Source organism: Pelodiscus sinensis, chromosome 22 (genome assembly GCF_049634645.1).
Source record: "Pelodiscus sinensis isolate JC-2024 chromosome 22, ASM4963464v1, whole genome shotgun sequence".
Taxonomy (NCBI): Eukaryota; Metazoa; Chordata; order Testudines; family Trionychidae; genus Pelodiscus; species Pelodiscus sinensis.
In genome coordinates this window covers 2,716,061-2,736,731 of record NC_134732.1, presented here as the reverse complement: position 1 = coordinate 2,736,731, position 20,671 = coordinate 2,716,061, and the positions used below count along the sequence as shown (strand labels likewise).

The 20,671-nt window shown below is 50.4% G+C and overlaps 1 protein-coding gene across 32 annotated transcripts in view; it reads left to right on the top strand.

Annotated features, from left to right (window-relative positions):
* The window catches only part of ZNF618 (zinc finger protein 618), a 215,298-nt gene that overhangs the window by 184,328 nt on the left and 10,299 nt on the right, over positions 1-20,671 (top strand). For 18 of the 32 annotated variants that reach the window (XM_075905293.1, XM_075905290.1, XM_075905305.1 and 15 more), the window contains 3 exons: positions 5,346-5,390; positions 14,752-14,829; positions 19,050-19,151. In XM_075905293.1, the coding sequence (XP_075761408.1) occupies positions 5,346-5,390; positions 14,752-14,829; positions 19,050-19,151 (225 nt within the window). The remainder of the gene's footprint in view (positions 1-5,345; positions 5,391-14,751; positions 14,830-19,049; positions 19,152-20,671) is intronic. The other 14 variants (XM_075905292.1, XM_075905291.1, XM_075905317.1 and 11 more) reach the window with 3 other exon arrangements.

Genomic DNA, 20,671 nt, shown 5'->3' with positions numbered 1-20,671 from the left:
AGGAATGACAGGGAAGTCCTTCGGTCCATATGAAGCGGCGTGGCACGCCGCAGTTCTGTGACGCAGCCCCTTCCTACCTGAGATCCACTGCCCTTATTGGATCTCCAGCCATTAGCCTAAAAGCATGTCACTGGGATTTCAAACAGTGCACTGTGGCATTTAGAAAGCCAATGGGATTTGGGTGCCTAACTCCTGTAGAAGCCCCAGCCAGGGTGTATCACTCTGTAATGGTTGGGAGCCCCCGAGAGCCTGCTCAGTTCTGGGAGCAGGACTCTAAGTTCTCTTTCCTCCTGTGCATCATCCCCAGAGCTGTTCTCTCCAGTCAGGCTACGTCTACACTACGAGTTTTCTCGGCAAATGAGGGAATCTCATTTGCATATTTTCTGCCGATCTCTTTTTGCGCAAAAACAAGTCGTGTGGATATTTTCTTTTTGCGCAAAGCCCCCTTTTTCCGCAAGATCCTTATGCCCCCAAAAAGGAAGTCTACCGATCTTGCGGGAAAAGGGGTTTTTGCGCAAAAAGAAAACATCCACACGGCTTGGTTTTGCACAAAAACCCCTAGCGCAAAAACAGATCAGCAGAAAATATGCAAATGAGATTGACCCATGCAAATGAGTCCCTCATTAGCATATTTTTGCCAAGAAAACTCGTAGTGTAGATGTAGCCTCAGTGAAAGACCAGTGCGTTACACCTGCACAAACTCCTGACAGGTGTGCACACGAGGCCAAATCAGAGCTAGTGGGCTGGGCAAACTTCTACTGCTGGTGAATCCACAAGAAAAGGGCCCTACTTATCTTTTAGATCAAGGGGGGTTTGTAGAGCTGGCAGTCAGACAAAAGTTATTTCTAAAACGAGTATATTTTATGTCTAGCCTTAGAAAACTATGCAGCCTTGCCATACCTGTTTTATAGTCACTTTTCACATGATCCCGTAACATAAGAACTAAGCATCACCAAATGAAATTAATAGGCAGCAGGTTTAAAATAAAAGGGATTTTTTCTTCATGCAGCATACAGTCAACCTGTGGAACTCCTTGCCAGGGGATGTTGTGAAGGCCAGGACTTTAACAGGGTTCAAAAAAGAGCTAGATAAATTCATGGAGGATAGGTCTGTCAATCCTTATTAGCCAGCATGGGCAGGAATGGTGTCCCTAGTCTGTTTGTCTGAAGCTGGGAATGGATGATGGGTTAGATCACTTAACGATTCCCTGTTCTGTCCATTCCTTCTGGGGGCACCTGACATTGGCCACTGTCGGAAGACAGGACACGGGGCTGGGTGGACCTTTGGTTTGACCCAGTCTGGCCGTTCTTCGAACTCTAAAGACTCTGTCACTAGATACAGGAGAGTCATGTTGTAATGCTCCTGGGTTACGAACCTGTTCTATTGGCTTAGTTGTCAGGAGGAGAAATGAATGAGGAAATGAGAAATCAGCAGAGCCGAAAACACAAACCGTGAGAAAAGGGGTGACTCTTGGGGGTACCGTTAGGAAAGTCTGTTCTGCCAAAAATGCTTTAAATACAGATACATCCAGCTCCTCACACCAAATCAAAACAGTCTCCTGGCTCTGTTGAGCCCACTTGTGTCTGCAGCGCATTGCCAGGAACACCTCGGGGGAGCTCAGGATGCCCTGTGCAAAAATCTTTTCTCTGAGCCTGAGTTTTCCATGGTTTGTGCCTCTCCTGTCATCACGACAAGCCCTGCCGCTATGTTTGTTTTATTGTCGTCACCTCTGTCAGGCAGGCTGCAGGGAGAGGGTCAGTGGCTAGCCCAGGCTACTGCTTAGCCCGTGAGAATTGACTGACACCAGTGAGCCATTCCAGGCCAGTTCTCAGTGGGTCGGTGCCTGAGGGTGGAGAAGAGGAGGGAGGGGGGGGCTCCTTCTGAGATGAGAAAGCAGGAAATCCAGGCAGCGTGTGCCTTTCAGAAGCCAGCTACTGCACCGTCAGTACCGGCTGTGGTCCTCTCTGGGGCACAGGCCATCACGCAGGTCACTGAGTAAAAGTAATGAAATGGCACCCTGCGACTATGTCTTGCCTCGCCCCCTCCCCCTTTCCTTCTCTGTGTCTCCTCTTCTCTTTCGTCTCTCCCAGTTCCATTCTTTTTCTTTGCTCCCCACGCTTGGAGCCCTTACGTGCCATTTCCCATCCTGCCCTCCTCTTTGGCTCTTGCATCCAGCCACCTTTTTGTTCCATTCCCTGATACTCCCTATGACAGGGCGGACCAAGCCCCAAGGCCCCTGCTGGAGGCTTGTGGCCTTGCTACACCCCGCCAAGCAAACCATAGAGAAGTCCTCCAGGAAGGCTAGAGTGGCACAAAGGACACGACCAATCAGGGCCCGGCAAGCCTATTAAAAGGAAGCCGTTGGCTCAGAGTGAGGCAGTTCCTCCTTGGAGAGCTGAGCTGCAGGAGGGCAGCCACAGCAAAGAGTGCAGGCACAGGCCCTTGGCCACACACAGGGCCCCTCGCGTGTGGCAAAAGTGCCTCTGCAAGCAGGACTGTGACCTGTACAGTGACTGACCCCGAAGGCCGGACGGGCCACGTGGATACCTAGCTAGGTAGCCAGATGCTCTGTGCAGACCTGGTGTGTTAGCAGTTGCTGTGCCTTGTGCTGTCTCTGGCCTGTCTTCCGTTGCTTCTTCCTTCAGTGTGGTGTTAAAATTGTGGGAGAAACGTCGTTAGTGTCTCGCGCGCCTCCTGTGAGTCAGTGTTACAGTAACAGGCACCGTCTCTGGTTAGAGCTCCCGATGCAGCTGTTCCCACCGGCACTGGCCATTAAAGGCACGAGCCCAGCAGCCAGGCAAAGGCTGCGGGTGGGAGGGAGAGAAGTGGTACCCGGAGATGTGCCGTGGTGGGTGAGGGAGAATCAGGATGTGACATGCAAGCAGTGGCAATGGGGGGGTCAGGAATTGAGCTTTGCAAGCCCAGGCAACATGCCAGTCTCTCTGGTCTGAGGCTGCCAGCTTCAAACCTGCTCCGCATTTAGATTTTTGTTGAAACCAAACTGTGTCCGTGGCACTTTTACCGTCCAGTCCCATGGAAACAGCCAAACCCTCTGGAGTCCACGCAGCCTACACTGAGACCCTGGAATGGCCTAGATCTTGCTGGCTTTCCTTCTGCGAGCTGAGAGAGGCAGAAAAGAATCAAATGGGAGTCACTCCCTGTTGGTTGTTTACAGAGCTAAGGCTCCACCCCGGCTAGAAGGGCCTTCCTGACCTGTATCGTTCCGTCATTTCAAAAATGTTTTATATCCTCAAAACTTTCCCCAACATTGTTGGTGGATCGGCCTCCTGTAACCAGAAATGTCAGCTGTGTGAGGTCACTTGGCCTGTGAGGAGAAGAGAGGGAGGAAGAGAGCAATGGGAAGGCAACCACATGTGCATTTAGCATGTGTTTGATAGCATGCGCGCACACACACGCGCGCGCGCACACACACCGAAGAGGAGGCAGCATTGTCCAGTGGGTAGGGTTCTAAGCTAGGACTCGTAAGTTCCCGGGTCACCTCTGACTTGTTGTGTGACCTTGGACAAGCCATTTCCCCTTTTTGGCTTTCCTGTTTCTTTTCCCATTCTTTTTGTTGTCTAATTAGATAAGGTCTTTGGGAAATCACTCAGTAACATCAGCAGCTCGGATGGGCATGGAAGAAGTCCAGGATGTATCTCCCCTGTGCCACGTCTATAGAGAAAACCAAGATTCTCTACTTGGTCCTGACCCCCTAAGATACCCGACTCTGTTGTCCAGCCAGGTGGGAGAGCCATGCCCCAGCATAGTGGCATCAGCAGCTGTCTAGAGAGACTAGAAGCAGCTGATTGCTTTGGGGTTGCTGTCAGCATGACCAGGCTCCATGGGGACCCCGAGTGGATGGATGCTCTGGCTGTTCTGGTTTCCCACGTAGCTAGCTGTGCTGGGCCTGGTGGTTGCGTGATGCTGTGTCACAGGAGCATGGTAGGGATTACACTGGCTACGTGTACAAATGGGTGTTTTGCCATCAGAACACGCTCCCCAGGGACATGGTAGCTTCTCCGTCTCTCCCTGTCTTCGAGACCAGATGCCTTTCTGAAAGGCGCTTTAGTCAGACTCAAGCTATTGGGCTCGGTACAGGGTAACTGGGTGAAAATGTAGGCCCTGTGTCATACAGGGGGCAGAAGAGAGGAGCTAACTGTCCTCTCACTCGGCGATTCGGTGAAAAGGGAGGTGTACACAAGGAGCGGCCCCTACTCTTGTTGCAGACTGTGGCATACCAGAGACCCAGCACATATAGCCAGAGGCCATGCCGTGGGGCTAGGGGGTGGGGAGGACTGTTCGGCAGGCAGCGTGTGTGGCCCTGGGAGCATGGGAGCGTAAGGCCAAGTAGAATGATGTTGGGTTTTGCTTCTTTGCTCTACTGTCCCGGGCCTGGCTAGCTGCTGAGCGGCGTGGAAAGCCCTACAAAGGTTTTACTGACAGGGCTGGCTTTACCGTGAGGCAAACAGGTGGCCACCTCAGGTGCCAGACTGTGGGTCGGGGGGGGGGGCACTAGTTCACACTTTTTGAACAAGGCATATTAAGTTGTTAGTTCTCCTTTATTGGGGTAGGCAGCAGAGCAGTACCACGAGAGGAGTAGAGCAGGAAGAAGGCAGAATTGAGACCTTTCCAAGTTTGGGCCCAAGCGACAGGGGAGGGGGGCGCCATTTGAGCTCCCTGCCTCAGGTGCCAAAATATTGTGGGCCAGCCCTGCCCTTAGGACAATGTTTCTGAAAGAGGGGGCCTGGCGAGGGTCAGGATAGGTTGCCTGTCATTTCCGGGGGGGCCTGCGGGCCCCAGAAGCTCTCCCCCTCCTACGTTCCCACTTCACTGGCTGGGGCAGTATAGGAAGCAGTGTCCAGGCAGCAGACACAGGAAGGAAGGAGCTGGAGCCAGCGAGCGGGCAGCTCCCTGGAAGCAGGCGAGGGGCTAGCGGGGATTGCAAGGCTGGGAGAGCTAAAGCAATGGGGCAGGGAGAGGTTGCTTAATACAAAATCAATATCAATGTTGCCCATTTACAGGAATTTGTGTATAAAATGCCCGTTTCTGGGTTTGCACTGGCTCTGGCCACGTGGTCTAGGCCTGTGGCTGTCTCGCCAGCGTTCTTACAAAACATCCATGAACATTTCCAAATCCGAATTCCTCAGACTTCGAAAGAACCACACCCTCCATCCGGGGGTGCCTGCTGAGACAAAAGACAGGGCTGTACGTGTAACCCTTTGCTCTGGTTCTAGCGGTACGGGACAGGGGCAGAAAGAAAGGAACCGAATGGAGGGGCTAGACCCGTGGAGGATGCACCAAGGTCTCTGTCGGTCTCAACGTTTCAATTTCTTTCTTTTTTGCAGAAACCGCAAGTCCCCTGATTTCAAATCCTTTCCCGCTTTTACAAAGTAAGTGTGTGGAGGTGTGTGGTGCACACCGCCTTCCTGCTTGTCCTCTTAGTTTTTTCATGAATGGCTGTTTTTTGTGACTGTGCCAAAACAGAGAAAGCATCTCACCTCTGTGGCTCTTCAGGGTTTAAACGAGATCGGCCCGAACCCAGGGCGCTAAGGGGACAGCCTATGCTGTGGGTGGCTGCCAACCTTCGAACATCAGGTTTTAGCGAATGGGCCCCAAACACATGTTCTAATGGACCCGAAATGAAGCCGTCCCTGAGGTGCGTGTATAGACAGGAACATGTCCCTCGCTGGCTCCGCACATGGGGGTCACTTCCCAGAAACAGTCCCCTTTGATCTGAAACCAATACGAGAAATGTCAGCCAAAGACGGGTCTGGCAAGATGAGGGAAAGGGCGGCCGGCTTCGGTTGGATGCATTCCTGGGGATTTCATCCCATGACATAATCTTGAATTCTTGGAGTCTCCAGGCCAATCCTGGAAAATGCCCTAATAATGGCTTTGATCTGGATTGGCTGGGCCAACCTCTGTTTGAAGGTTCTGCAGCTGTCACTCACCTTCTGCAGGAGATGAGACGCTAACAAGCGTCCCTGGGTTTTTAACAGAGTGCTGATTACATGGGGCAAGTTTTATCTTTTTGTTTTTGTTCTTGTTGCTTGGCTTATTGGTGTGTTTCAGTGGGGTTACCTGCTCTGCAGGGCTCCCGTTCCTGGGTCTTTAGTCCCTTTACATGAGACAGATGTAAAGTGTCGCGGTGCTTCTAGGCAGTGGTTTTACCCTGGAGGGCGGCGGCAGCAGCAGGAGAGAATATTTGCTCTCTTTGTTCTTTAGGAACTTTAAAAAAAAGGGGCTTTCCATTGGTCAGTTTTATGCATATCTCAAAAAATCAAATTCACTCTGAACTAGATTAGACAATTGTCATGCGCTTGAGGTGATCGTCTGGAAACTTGTGTCAGCATAAAATCTTCTGTCAACGGCACATTAATACTGCGGTTCCAGAATCTGCAGCTTGCTTCCCATTAGGTACCAGGTGGAGTCCAGGGGGTTTATTTTGTCCTACAAAGGCCTTGATGCCTAAGACAAGGCAGGAGAGGTTCAGGGGACCATCTTGAAAGTACGAGCTGTAGGACTACAGCCAGTCGTTCTCAAACTGTGGTTTGGGACCCCAAAGTGGGTGCTGGCCCGCTTGCCAGGGCTGGCGTTAGACTTGCCGGGAATGAAGCCGGAGTCCCTCAGCCCAGAATTAAAGCGAACGCCTGAGGGACTCTCCTCAAGAACGAAGCCCAAATCCCTCCCCCCAGGATGACAGGGCTCAGGTTATAAGCCCCCTTACCTGGGACTAACACCCTTGGGCTTTAGCAGCAGCTCCCCAATCCGGGTGCAGGGGGTTGGGCCGGGCTCAGGCTTTGGAGGAGGGATGTAATAGTGTAGTCGATTAGCAAATGCTTATAGGTTAATGCTAGAGACCACATCCATTTCCCTCTTCTGCTTTGCCAGTAAATTTTTTAGCAGGCTGGCCAGCAACCTGGCTCAGTCCTGGCTTGTGATGGATTTGGGAGCTCAGACCACCACCCCCTTCCCCTACCAACAGGGGGTGCTGCAGCACAGAGCAACAGGCAGCTGGTCCGCGAGAGGAGTTGTTTTTAAACTCGTGGCAGAGGGCTCCTCAGGAGTGAAGCCGGAGCGCACTGGCTGTTGGCCCCGCCCCCAGGAGCTATAGAATAGTCGAGTAACCGATAAGAATTCACGAGGTTCCTCGACTATTCAGTTAGCCGATATTTAACATTCCTACTTTGGAGCCTTCTCCTGAGGTGCTGTCGGGTTTTTTGTGGTCAGAAAGGGTTTGTTTTGCAAAGACGGAGGAGAACTGCTGAACTACACAGCGTCCTTCTGCAGGTCTGGGGACGGCGGGAGCATGCCTGGGCTCACGGATGGCGGAGGTGGTCACTTGCAACGAAATGGCCAATTGGGGGTTAGATTGTTATGCATAGAGAGTCTGTAGTGAGCGTTTAATGATAGCAGTGGAGTGTTATTAATCGTGTTATTAATCGTCGTAACAAGCCATAAAACCAACATCCCTGTCAAGTCCATGGTTTCGGTGGTTAGCAGAGTTACGTCCTTGGGGACGAGTACTGGAAGATCAGACTAGAAGCGATCGCTTTGTAGAGGTGCTTGCTTCTGGGTTGCAGGGTGTTTTTTCTTCCATCATTTTTCTGAGAGTTCATTCAAAAGTGTAGAGATTATCTGGTTCCACCTACTTAGTTATTGCGGGGGAATCAGATGCACTGGCTAAAGATACAGTGACATGGATGAGGCCTTAATTACCTTTTGGAGTGTCCTTTGAAACTCATCTTTTTATCCAGCCCTTGGAAGAAGGTAGGGCCACACAAGGAGGGGGAGTTTGGGTTGTAGAAAAGTTCCATTTATCTTGCCGTGTTGCAGGTGCGGTTTTCCAGGAGTTGCTGTTGGTTTTAATTGTATTGTTTATGCAAACAATGGTAAGCGTGTATGGAATAATAGATTGATGCCCTTCTTATCGGGCTACCAATCAACCAGTACGTTATTTACGATTGGAAATAGTGGAAAATTTGAAGAAGAAAAAAAAAAAGTATGTGAATATTTTTGCAGCAGTTTCTTGTATTGCTGTTGGTAAGATTTTAGCAAAAAATGTTGACATTTTCCATGACATCCTCAGCTCTGCCTCACCTTTGGTGGGACAGACCCCAAACTAAGTTGGACAGTTTTCTCTGGCTTCCTTGTGGGGCTGGGTTATTTGATTTGGATTCTGGTTTTGTTGGGGTTGGCTGATGCGATCAGTTTGTTGTTGAGTTTTGGATTTTTGTCCTTGGATCTGGTATATTTAAAATACCAATAAAAGGGCCTACAGCTGCTAGGGAAAGATACCTTACTGGAACCCAAGCAAGTGCTTGTGAATATAGACTTGGCGACCTACCCAGAGAAGTTAGAAGAATGGAGTAGTCTCTGCTCCTGGAGGTTCCTACAGAGGATTCACGTCAAAGAAAACTTGCCCAAGCACTCTGGCAAGCCAGAAAGCCCCCTCTCTGCCCTCTCCTCACCTGCAGAGATGGTCCCAAAGGGAGTTAGCGGAGGAGAGAGCGAGCGGCTGGCAGGCCAGGAGAAAGGCAGGCGCCTTGTAGCTGCTGCTGCTCAAGAGAGAAGCCCAGGCATGCGGGGAGACGGGAAAGCGGAGGAGAGAGACGGGGAAGTGGATGGGGCAAGCTAGACCACTGCTGGGCGGGGTGGAGTAACTGTCAGATTTGGGGAAGGGATTGTGGAGTGAGACGGCTGCCTTGGACCGATGTGCAAAGGCCACATGTCTGTTGCATCGACTTTGTCCTGTGCCCATGTAGGGACCACATTTGCCATCTCAGGAGTCTTTTTCTTGCGCTGAGAATGTTCTCTTGACCAGGACTTGGCAAGTTGCAGCAGCCCCCTGAGACAAGGTGCCTGTAACACTAACAGTACCGTTAGAACCGCGCGCGGGCCAGCCATCTGCCTGTCCGGGTCACAAGCAGCCCAAGGCTCCGACCCCATCCCCAGCTCGACAGCTGCAAAATTCCCTGGCTGCAGAAGTGGGTGAGGCTCAGCTCCACGAGATCCGGGAGCGAGATTTGAAGAGTGGGAGTTGTGAAGCACAAAGGGAGTTGTGCTTTCTGTGACCAGCACCAAGCCTGCCGCTTAGGGGCTTCCCGCGCGGCAGCATGTGAGCCGGACAGCATCGTGGATCTGCTTGTAGCCAGGATCGCTGGCCTCCTTCCCCCTGCAGTGGGTGTGAGAGAGACGTGGTGTTTTTCTTCAATCACTGAACAGAATTAGCCTCCATTGAGTCATTCCCCTGGCTTGTTCTACCCCTTGGAGAGCACACGCCCCTCATACACCCTTGCCTAGCTATCTGCTCAGGCTGGGCACTTCAGCAAGGTTTGGCCCTTAGAGCTGTATTGTGCACAGACAGCTGGGTGGGCGAGTGGGATCCACCCACTAGTACAGTGGAGCAATTAGCGATTTATGACACCAGGCATCGTGCTACTGGCTGACTCTGGTCATGGGTGAGTAGGATTCGGGTTGTTGAGTTTTCGACGCTCATTCTTCAGAGCGGTGAAGCTGCGTCTTCTACACTACACGGCAGCATTTCACCCCCCTGCAGGAGTCGGGTCCGTTTCTGCGCCTCGTGCACACAGGTACAGTCTTCCTTAGATTTTTGCAAGCCAGAATTTTATGTTGTTGGTTGATCAGGAGAGACAGCCTGCCCGGTCTCTCTGCTTGTCTGGAATGCGCTGGTTCAGTGCAGATGAATTAGAAAGACCTGACCTTTTTACGGGGCCAGAATTTAGAGTCCTACAGTCCTTCAAAACACAATCGGTCTCATTGTCTCCACTTGGCCTGAACTCGGCAACCAGAGAAAGAACAAAATAGAGAGTCAGTTCCTGACAGGGTTGTGTTGCCCTGTGGCAATTCATAATCCAGTGATAGCTGGGATTGTGTAGCATCATGGATCCCATTTCATAGCAAGCAATTGGGCTAATATTCAGCCGTGTCTGTCTTTGGGGCCTACAAGGCCTCTGATTTTAGCTTTAGACAAAATCAAAGTTTCATTTTAAGAGCTGTAAGTGGCTGGGATGATTTGAATGTGGAAGCAGCTTTCTGGGGCAGGGCGTTTGTTGCAGTAACGTTTCCCGAAGAGCCGCCGGACGTTCTTTCAGTTTCGCTCTCCCTGCCTCCCATTCTCACCTGTGGAAGATGAGCAAGGGGGATGATCCCTTTAGGACTAATGCAGGTCGCTTCCTGACCATCAGCTGGGGAAGAGGGGCTCAGGGTGCAGGCTGCCCTGGGGAGAGAGGACAGCCCCAGCCCTCTCTCTGCAGCAGCTTGGGGCCAGGTGAGAAGCACCTCTCCATGGCTGCTGTAGCTCCAGCGGGAGGAGGGGTGCATCTCCCCCAGCTGGGGCAGGTCCAAGTTACTCTGCCCCTGCGCTCCCCAGCCAGAGTGAGGGATGCAGCAAACTGTGCACTTTCCCCTCGCTCCCTGAGGAAGGGGAACAGCCAGGAAGTTGGGGCAGTCCCAAACAGGGTGGGGCAGAGGTAGTGCCCCCAGCCTCCTTTCGTCTGCCGATGATCTCGTCTTTTTTCTGCATGGTTTTTTGGCAATCCCAAGCCGGGTGGCGAGGGGGTGAGACTCGAGCCACCACCCCCAACCTTAAGTTATGATCAGAGGAAGCTGCCACCGCATGTGGTCATCCTAGCTCCTGCCAGTTAGGAGAAGTTCTGTCGAGTCGTTCCCCGTACGACCCAGGGAACACGTAACAGGTTCTGTTGCAGAGCGGAGCAGCAGCGTTCCAGCTTTGGAAACGTGACAGTAACTTTTTAAGGGTGAAGAAAACATTTGAAACGTGACTCATGTGTAAATGAAGGCGGCGCTGCCTTCCTGCGTCTGCCAGCAGCCAGAGCCACATTGTGAGCCCTGGGAACTGCCCCACTCACGTTCATCGTTCACACATTTCTGTTGGCTTGTCCACTGCTGATCGCGTCACTGGAAACACCCAGCATTCTCCATCAGCTTCCCCTTCCCAGCAAGTGCCCAAGCACCTACATGCATTGTATTCAGTGGCCAACACCTCCCGCTCTCCCCTCCCATCTCTTTCGATGTCGTGAGCGCATTTCCAAATGTCCGCACCATCCTAAAAGTGTGGCAGAGGCATCAAATAAATGCAGGAAGGAAGTCACGTTAAGTCAGGTGCTGAGTTGAACTGGAACAGCCTCAGTATTCTCGTTTCCACTAGACAGATGCTTATGCACCTTCTACCTGTTGTGTCTGCGGGAGGTTCCCTGCAATGTGTTTAATCCCTGCAGTTGTTTTCTGATGCCTCAGTTTCCTAGGTTTCTGGGAAGGGGGGGGGGGGCTTGTCAATTTTCCTGCTCCCACCTTGTACAGTTCTGTTGGTGACTTTCTGAGAGGGATGACAGCAGGGGTTGTAACCAAGTTAGCTGTCCATGGAAAGTGAGAGTTTGGGACCTTTTGAGATGCTAAGTCTGTGGTTCTCAACTGTGGTCCATGGTGACTTTTTCGGTGGTCCACAAGAACACTGTCCAAAGTCACACAGCGTGAGCAGGTGCCGCCATTAGGCTGTTTTACGCCGTGTTCACAAGCACACGGCGCATCTTCCATAGCATCATGTAGGACGCAATCGCATTGTGTTGCCGGTAACTTCCGTCTGAAACTCTGAGCGTCAGTGTAGCTGCCGTCGTGGTGCTGAGCGGTTGCTGTGTCGTTCGTCCTGTGCTACATGTGCTGGAGGTGGCCCACAAAAATGTTTTGATTGGCCTGGTGGTCCGTGGACTGAAACGAGTTGAGAACCACTGTGCTAAGTGATCCCTTTGTCCATATGCAGTCTACAGTGGCATTTCTCAGTTCTAGAACGTGTAACATCACGTTTGGTCCCCGCGAGTGCAGGGAAACATCTTGGCGTATTTTAGCACTATTACGCTTTGTGCCTGAGGGAGGTCGCAAGAGTCTTTTAGACACAGAAGATATGTCATGCTGTATTGCAGCTAGTGTGGGAACAGCGCCGGCGAACAGCACAAACGTGCTGGCATCTCTGAAGGGACAGAGCGGCATCACTACTTGGCAAGACATAGTGGGTAGATAACGCATCCCATGATGACGCACAGTGACTTATACTGGTATGAAAACGAAGCAACTAAAATCAGCTCCTTGCAAAATTAAGTTTTCAGTTTACTTGTCGGATTAGAAATAAACTAGCATTTAGCATCAGTGTCCCATGTCGGAGTTCCGTATACACATTCAAATGGCTCAAGATAGTTAAGACCAAAGGAAATTGTGAAGAGCTTCAAAAAGATCTCCCCAAACTAAGTCATCGAGCAACAAAATGGCAAATGAAATTTAATGTTGACAAATGTAAAGTAATGCACATTGGGAAAAATAATCCCAACTATACACACAATATGATGGGGACATAATTTAGCTACAACTACTCAAGAGAGATCTTGGAGTCATTGTGGATAGTTCTCTGAAAACATCCATTCAGTGTGCAGCGGCAGTGAAAAATAGAATGTTAGGAATCATTTAAAAAGGGATAGAGAATAAGACAGAAAATATCTTAATGCCTCTATATAAAACCATGGTACACCCACATCTTGAATACTGCATACAGAGGTGGTCGCGTCATCTCAAAATAGATATATTGACAGTGGAAAAGGTTCAGAAAAGGGCAACAAAAATGAAGAGGGGTTTGGAACGGGTCCCCTATGAAGTGAGATTAAAAAGTCTTGGACTTTTCATCTTAGAAAAGAGGAGACTAAGGGGGGATATGATAGAAGTCTATAGAATTATGACTGCTGTGGGAAAAGTGAACAAGGAAAAGTTATTTACTTATTCCCACAATATAAGAACTGGGAGTCACCAAATGAAATTAATAGGTAGCAGGTTTAAAACAAACAAAAGGAAGTTTTACTTCACTCAGTGCACAGTCAACCTGTGGAACTCCTCGCCAGAGGATGCGGTGAAGGCTAGAACTTTAACAGGGTTCAAAAAAGAGCTTGATAGATTCATGGAGGTTAGGTCCATCAATGGCTATTAGCCAGGATGGGTAGGAATGGCGTCCCTAGCCTCTGTTTCTCTGGAAGTAGGTGACTGGAGGAATCACATGAGGATTACCTGTTGTGTTCCCTCCCTCTGTGGCATCTGGTATTGGCCACTGTCGGCAGACAGGATACTGGGCTAGATGGGCCTTTGGTCTGACCCATTGTGGCCGTTCTTATGTTCTTATTCATACTGACTAAAGACCGTTTGAACAGCATTTCCACTAGAGAGATGAATGGGTAACCGGGTACCCGGTAAGCATTGCCCTTAACAGGTGATGCTTACCAGGTAATGGCTAACCGTTACGCGGGAGCAGCCCTGCGCCCGCCATTGGTGGTGGGCTGCTGCAGATCCATAGGGCTGCTGGGTCCCAGTATTGCGGGGGGGAGAGGAGGAGGTGGCCAGCCTCATGCACACGTGGGGGGGAGCATGCTGGGGAGCTGTAGTGGTGGAGATGGGAGGAGCAGCAGGGCAGCTGGGAGCCAGTACCCCCTCCCCCCCTCCACTGCCAAGTCCCTCCCATCCACATGAGGCTGAGAGCCAGCAGCCCTGCAGGCTGCTCACACATAACAGTAAACTAGCTCAATGGGATTCCACATCCCTCCTTTCCACCCTCGCCTCTGCCTGGTGACTGGCTCAGCTGCCTGTGCAGCTCCGTTGGCCATGCTGCCCTCCGGCTGGGACCCTCTGCCCGGCTTAGCTGCTCAGTGCTGCTAGGCTCTGGGCAACCCTGCTCTGCTCTTGGCTGGTGGCCGGAAAGTGAATCCTCGTGTGCCCACGCAACACTCCTCCCAGCCCGTTCTGAGCAGCCGGATTTGTCCCAGCCTAATGTCCGGCTGGGAGGCCAAGCTCTGACCTCCTGCCTCCAGCCCAGTCTTGCTCAGGAAAGGAAGTAACAGAACTGCTTCTCAAGTTCCGTTCCGTTAAAGACGATAAAGGCTAAAGAGGAACGACAAAAAGGCTGAGTTACAGAACTGCTACTCCATGGGGGAGCAGTACGTTTTGTAGGAGGGCTGCTTAATGAGTTTTGCTATGTGGTCATGGGTTGGCTCCACCCCCGGAAGGGGCGGGGCCTGGGAAGGAAGGGGTGGGACTGGGGATTAACCTCCCCCCAGAATTGTCTGGGGCTGGAGGCTTTGAATTACAAACACAGCAAAGAGCTCACAGCTCCTGGTCCCGCCGCTACCGCATTGCCTGGCAGTCGTCCGGGGTTGCTGCAGCTGTTTCACATGCTGGGACCTCGGCCCCTGCCAGGGTAGCACCACGGCTGAGAGCCATTTAAATAGGATCCTGCGGCCTGAGCCGCCGCCTGGGAATTCGGTGGCATGGGCAGCAGGATATAAATAGAAAGCTGCCAGGCCTCCGGGCTGCATCTTGCCCAGCCCTGTGTTATTCTGTAAACGCACCCGTACTTAAGCCCCAATCTTGCAAACATTTCTGCATGTGCCTAGCAGTACTTCTAAGCGCCTACTTCTAGGGGACTTCTAATGTGAGTCAAGTTAAGCAGCGGCATAAATGTCTGCTGATTTAGCACCTAAGACCATAATTCAGGCTATGGGCTCAGTTCTTCAAACCCTTGTTCACGTGCCTGATGGCTATAAGGAGATCAGGTCTTCTGCTGTGATGGATGGATTTCTGACTCGGGTTCTAAGGCAGGCAGAGCCCCGCTAGGAAATGTGCATGAGTGCTCTTTCTCCACGCACACGGTATGACTCGTCTGAACTCATCTCTCCCACACAGAACCTTACACCTGCGGAGCTTGTGGAATCCAGTTTCAGTTTTATAACAACTTGCTGGAGCACATGCAGTCCCATGCAGGTAAGCCGGGTGCTTCTGATTTGTTTTTAAAGGCTTCAGGCAAAGTAGGGTATTAAATTCGTCACTTGATTCCTCGTGCCAGCCTGGTTGCATGTCCATAGAGCTCCCTGTATTTACGCTTCCCAAAGTGCCAGTAATGCCGCCTCTGCAGGAAAAAGGTAGACACCAGGGAGCATCAGGCAGTGGCTACAGGCGTGCCAGGCTCCGATGTGGAATTTGAGTGCCTATCTGAGGTCACTTTTCAAAGGCAGATTGAAAGCATTTGTACCGAGCATGTCGAATGAAATCTCTCCTGTCCCATTTATCCCTACAGTCTCCAGTAACCCAGGCAGATAGACAACCTGGTCTACTCTGCATAGTTATTCTAAAACGGAGAGAAAGCTCTTGTCCCACACTTCCTGCCACATGTTTGTATGGACTAGTACTTTGCGGGGGGTGGAAGGTCTATTTCACGAAGGATTTCACAATAGTTTTCCCCATTTGACTTCATTCCTGCAAAAACAAGCCGTGAAATTTGTACTTTCTCCATGAAAGACAGCTCTAAAAAACAATCCATTTTGAGTCAATCTAAGGGTGTGTCTACACTGCACTGTTATTTCGAGATACCTAGCGTTATTTCGAAATAACAATGTGAACGTCTACACAGCAATTCCGTTATTTTGAAATAAGTTTGAAATCAGACGGCTTATTCTGACTTCTGTAAAGCTTATTCCGTGAGGAGTAACGCCTATTCCGAAATAGCTGTTTCGAAATAAGGCATGTAGATGCCCCACTGCTGCTATTTCGAAATAGCCCCCTTCCCAGGGCCGTTTTAAGTTATTCTTCCCCAGGTCCTCCTGGGGCTCTAAATCGAGATAGCGCATCCACATTCAGGGAGCCTGCCTCGGATTAATTTTGAGGCTTCCCTGCAGTGTAGATGTGCTATGTCGGAATAACTATTCCGGAATATCTTATTTTGAAATAGCTGTGGAGTGTAGACATACCCCAAGTGTTGCAAAAAGTCAAAAAGGGACATTTTGACATTGTCCACATTTATTTTTTCCCAAAAAAACCTCAACTTGGGTGAAATCGACATACTCTCCCAAAGCATTTCACCTTAGGAGCCGTATTCTCCAGCAGAAAAGCTTTCCATCAAGTTTTTCTTACCTGGTGTGTGCTGTGGGCAACTCTCCCCCTCTCCTTGCACTTTGGTAAACTGTAAACAAACAGCTGGGACTCGGCAGATGGGGTGGGAATGGCGCAGGGGTAAGTAAGAGATGGGGACAGGCAGGGAGAACGGTCAGTTTAAAGGCCAAATGTAAGTATTTCAGACATGTGATGGCACCTCTTCTTCGCGCCATCTCATCTTCTGCACTAACAAACTCACGGGCCTTGTTTGCATCTCTTCTGCGGCGTGTGCGTGATTAGCTTAGGACACGCTTGTGGTAACAGGAAGCTCCCTGGTGTGATTTTTATTCCTACTGGGCTGTGTCCTCACCCTGCTATCTGGATACTTATAAGTCACAGTGATCTGACTGGCTGCAGCCCTCAGAATGTCCCGTCCGCATGACCAAAGAAAACATAACACCTTCTGTGCCTGTCACCTAACCTAACCCCCGCCTGACCCCGGCACCCCTCTTTCTGCCTGTCCTGGATCTCCACGTAGTGCCTGTTGCATTAGCTCTCCTCTTCCCCGGGGAGCATTCATCTCTGCTCCCAGTTGAAGCGGGTACTGCTCGCTTGATATCAATGACTTTGTATTTATTATTGGGGTTTGAGGGACAAGTCAAGGTGGCTTATTGGGATGTCAGATTCTGAAGGCAGTAACCACCCAGGACAGTGGTGGAAACGATATAATGACCACCGTCAGAGAGACCTGGTAGTCACAGCTTCAGTGTGGCGGTCTGTGTAAGTGAGAAGCAAAGGCAGTTGCAAGTGAGTGTTCCTGTTGCATCCTTGTACTCCAAATGACAGGGGCTTTTCAGCATTCTGTTGAATGACTTAATTGTATAATCAGTGACCCACAACACGGCTTGACGCCCTTCCCCAGCTGTCCTGAGGAAGCGGGTGTAATTGTGGATTGTCGAGTGCAGTATAACGGTGCTCCTGGTAGAGCGGCTTGCCCGAGCTGTGCTGGGTCGGGCGTAACCACGCACACTCAATGCATTTCTGGTGCCCCTCTCCATAAGTGACTGAAGTCCAGGAACATGCTGCTAGCCCGGAGGAGTGAGAGCAGGGGCTTGTTGGTCCTTCAGTGATTCTGGAGGCTAAACGGGTAATTAGACAAGCTTATAGCCACACAATGGGAAGAAGCAATTAGAATGCAAATTGGCGGCTGAGATGCAGAACTAGAAGCGCAGAATCCAAGGCAAAGGAATTTGTTCTGTAATTACACAGGACAATATCCAGCTTTCCCTCCCTTTGGAGTACTTTGTTCAGGCCGAGTGCTGCCATATAATGCCCTTTCTGCAATCTAGTATGAAAATATAAAAAGGACAAGGAGGCTGAACCTGGATTAAAGGATTGGAGGCATGAAGAGAAATTAAGGAACCATGATCTGTATAGTTCCCAAACTGACTGATAAGGAGGAGGAAACTGAAATGCACAAATCTTATTAACTCCGTATTGAACACCAATGGATAATTGCACATAATAAATCCCCTACTATTATGAAACAGATAAAGAAAAAACTGTTTTCCCCTGCCAAGGCCAGAAGGCTGATGAGTGAATGGGCCTTAAAGGAATAAAATTAATAGCAGCCTTGAGGCGTGACTCATGAACCTACCGGTAGGCACGCAGCGTTAATGCCATTTTGGATGTTTGCGATGGAGCGGTTAGACAGACCTGGGCGGGGACCAGTCACTTCGGATATGCTATCAAGCAGGGACACCCACTTTTGCTGTCTGCCTGCCACGCCCCCAAAGATCTGACATGCTAGCAGCTTCTCTTCAGCTGATTGGCGCATGGCACTGGGCCCTGCAAACTCTGAATGGTCCATTCTTGGCACACCAGGTAAAGCTTTACCTCCTTCAGGCGTGTCGAGGGACCCATGGCAGGTCATAAAAGCGGCCAGTCTGGGTCCATCCGGCCCAGTGTCCGGTCTGCCCACAGTGGCCAATGCCAGGTGCCCCAGTGGGAATGAACCGAACAGGGAATCTTCACGTGATCTCACCCATTACCCATTCCCAGTCCCGACAAACAGAGGCCGGGGCACCATTCCCACCCATCCTGGCTAATAGCTACTGATGGACCTGTCCTCCATGAATCTATCTCGCTCTTTTTGGACCCATGTTAAAGTCCCGCCCTTCACAACATCAAAATGACAGAGATGTCCCATCGGAATAAGGTGGAAACTTGAGTGGCTCTCCCACATCCAAGCCAAGTGTCCTAACCATCTGGCTGTTAATTATTCTGGTCCACTGCAAATCCCCACCATGTTACACTTGATCTTCTGCGGCAAATAGCAGCTGTGTTCAGTTCCATGTTCAACAATTTCCCGACTCTTTTAAATGAGATCGACTGGGATGATGTGCCAGCCAGTGGGGCATGCAAACACGGTGTCTCTCTTCCAGCTTCCAGACTCCGCGTTCTCTGTCTGGCTGGTTCTTCCTCCATGAACTCCGTCCATGCTTGTGACTGGCTCAGTGGACTGCTTGTCCGAATTAGTCCATGCAGAAGCCTCCCTGTCGGGCACAGAAGGGAGTTTTAGTTCCTTCAGTCCCTACCTTGATTCCAAGCATGCTGCTGTAAGTCATGCCTCCCTGGCATGTCCTCTGTCCCCCTCTCAGGGAGGCTGGCCCACCTAGAGGTTGATGACCGAGCTGGCTGCTCAATTACCTGAGGCCCTTTCTGCTCATTGAGGTAGCCCGTGCAATAATATGGTAGGGACTCCGAGAGGAGCTGGGAAATCCCAGATGGAAATTACCCACAGATCGGTTGTTTTCCCGTCCTAAAATAACATTGTTTTCTGCTGTCGGTAAAATATTCAGTAAACGCAACAGCAAATGTTTCTGGTGTCACACGATTAAGGAAAGCAAAAGTGAATGGTAAATAGTAAATGGAGCTTGTTCCCCCTTTTCTGTTCAGCTCTTTTATCCTGCTGTCTTCTGGAGAGTCGGCATTTCTTATAGCCCCACAACAGATCCTGGCACATGGCTGGCTGTGTGTGTGTGTCCCTTTGCATCGCGGGGAAATGCTCCTCTTGTGCCTCTGATTAACGCCTTCTTGTTTGTGCCCCACAGCTGACAATGAGAACAATATTGCCTCTAACCAACCCAGATCACCTCTGACTGTTGTGGAAGAAAAGTGGAAACCACAGCTCCAAAGAAACAATGCCAATAATAGTATGTAGCCGTGTTTTCTCGTACGTTTCCCTGTAGGCTTGGAACCTATGGCTTTGTACCTTGGGGGAGGGGGTCACAGCAGTGGTCAAAGTCCACGTCCTGTACTTGTCAGCCATGCTTTCATCGTGTATTTTTTCTCAGCTAGTCCCACCAGATCTCAAGTGCTATTAGCATCCTATAACCTATTGCACTCATTCCCCCTAAAGCAGGGTTTCCCAACCTATGGGTCGGGACCCAAATAAGGGTCGCCATTACATTTCAACAGGGTCGCCAAGTGTCTCCCTAGGTGGCTGTGCCTCTCCTCCTTCCCCTGTTTTTGAATTGCCCTGGGTCACCAAGTCTTCCTGAATTGTCAAAATGGGTCCCCATCTGGAAAAGTTTGGGAACCGCTGCACTAAAGCATCTTTGAAATATGTGCAGAGGATATCTGGGAAGTCCGGGGGAGATGGTGGAGAGGTTGTCGTAGTAGGAAAAAGGCTGAGAGAGTGTTATTGTCTCTGAAGTACTTCACAAAGCCAGTCTTACTGGGAGTTGTAACTTCTTCTCTGGGGCCAGGTCTACACTACACCTGGAAGATCGAGTCGGGGTATGCAACTCCAGCTATGTAAAATATGTAGCTGGAGTCAGCTTACCTGAAGCCGAGCTTGGCGCCTTCTTCACAGAGGGAGGCCGACGGTCAGCTTCCCTTATTCCTCGTAACTGGGAGGACTACTGATGCTGACAAGAGCTGCACTTGGTGTTCGATTTAGCAGGTCTTAACCAGACCTGCTAAATCCAACACCAGAAGATCAATCTCTGGTGCAGCAAGTGAAGGCGTGGCCACAGTTTGGATTTCTTTGCCATAAGGAAAGAAATCAGTGCAGTAGGTGTCACCAGAGGGCAGCCAACAAGATTTTTGATTTCATCACTGGACCTTGGGCAAGTCACATGATCTTGAGCTTCAGTCGCAATCCATGTGGGAAATGGGGGTATTTATAGATAAAAAAAGCAGCAATGCTAAAAAATCAGAGCTGAGCTTCCCTTGGATAAACCAGAGGCATTAAATACCTAATATTTGTGTGGCCCAAAATGTCGGAAACAACACGCAAGCCTCAGAGCCGTCACAAAAGCAAACTAGAGCTGAGGAAGGAGAAAGAAAACGTTAAACTGTACAGCAGGGCTACTCAACTTTGCAAGCCCCAGGGGCCACAATGAGACTCACAACACACAGGCCCCATTTAAGTCAGTTCTGCTCATATTAATAAAATGCAACATTTACCCGATTTCAACCCATATGGCAGCACTTTTCATGAGCAATGACAGTCCAGGAATTGAACTACTAAAAAGCATCTCAACAGGAGACCATTATATTGACTCACCGTTGTGGAGCATGTTCCCAGTGGAGGCCATGTTCAAAGGATCCCACACGCAGGCCATGTGTTGAGTCCTGCATAAACCCAAACCGCACCGTGGGCATGCGGCTCGCAGGCCATGTATTAAGTAGCCCTGCTGTACAAGTTTGACCATCAGGGTAGTTCACC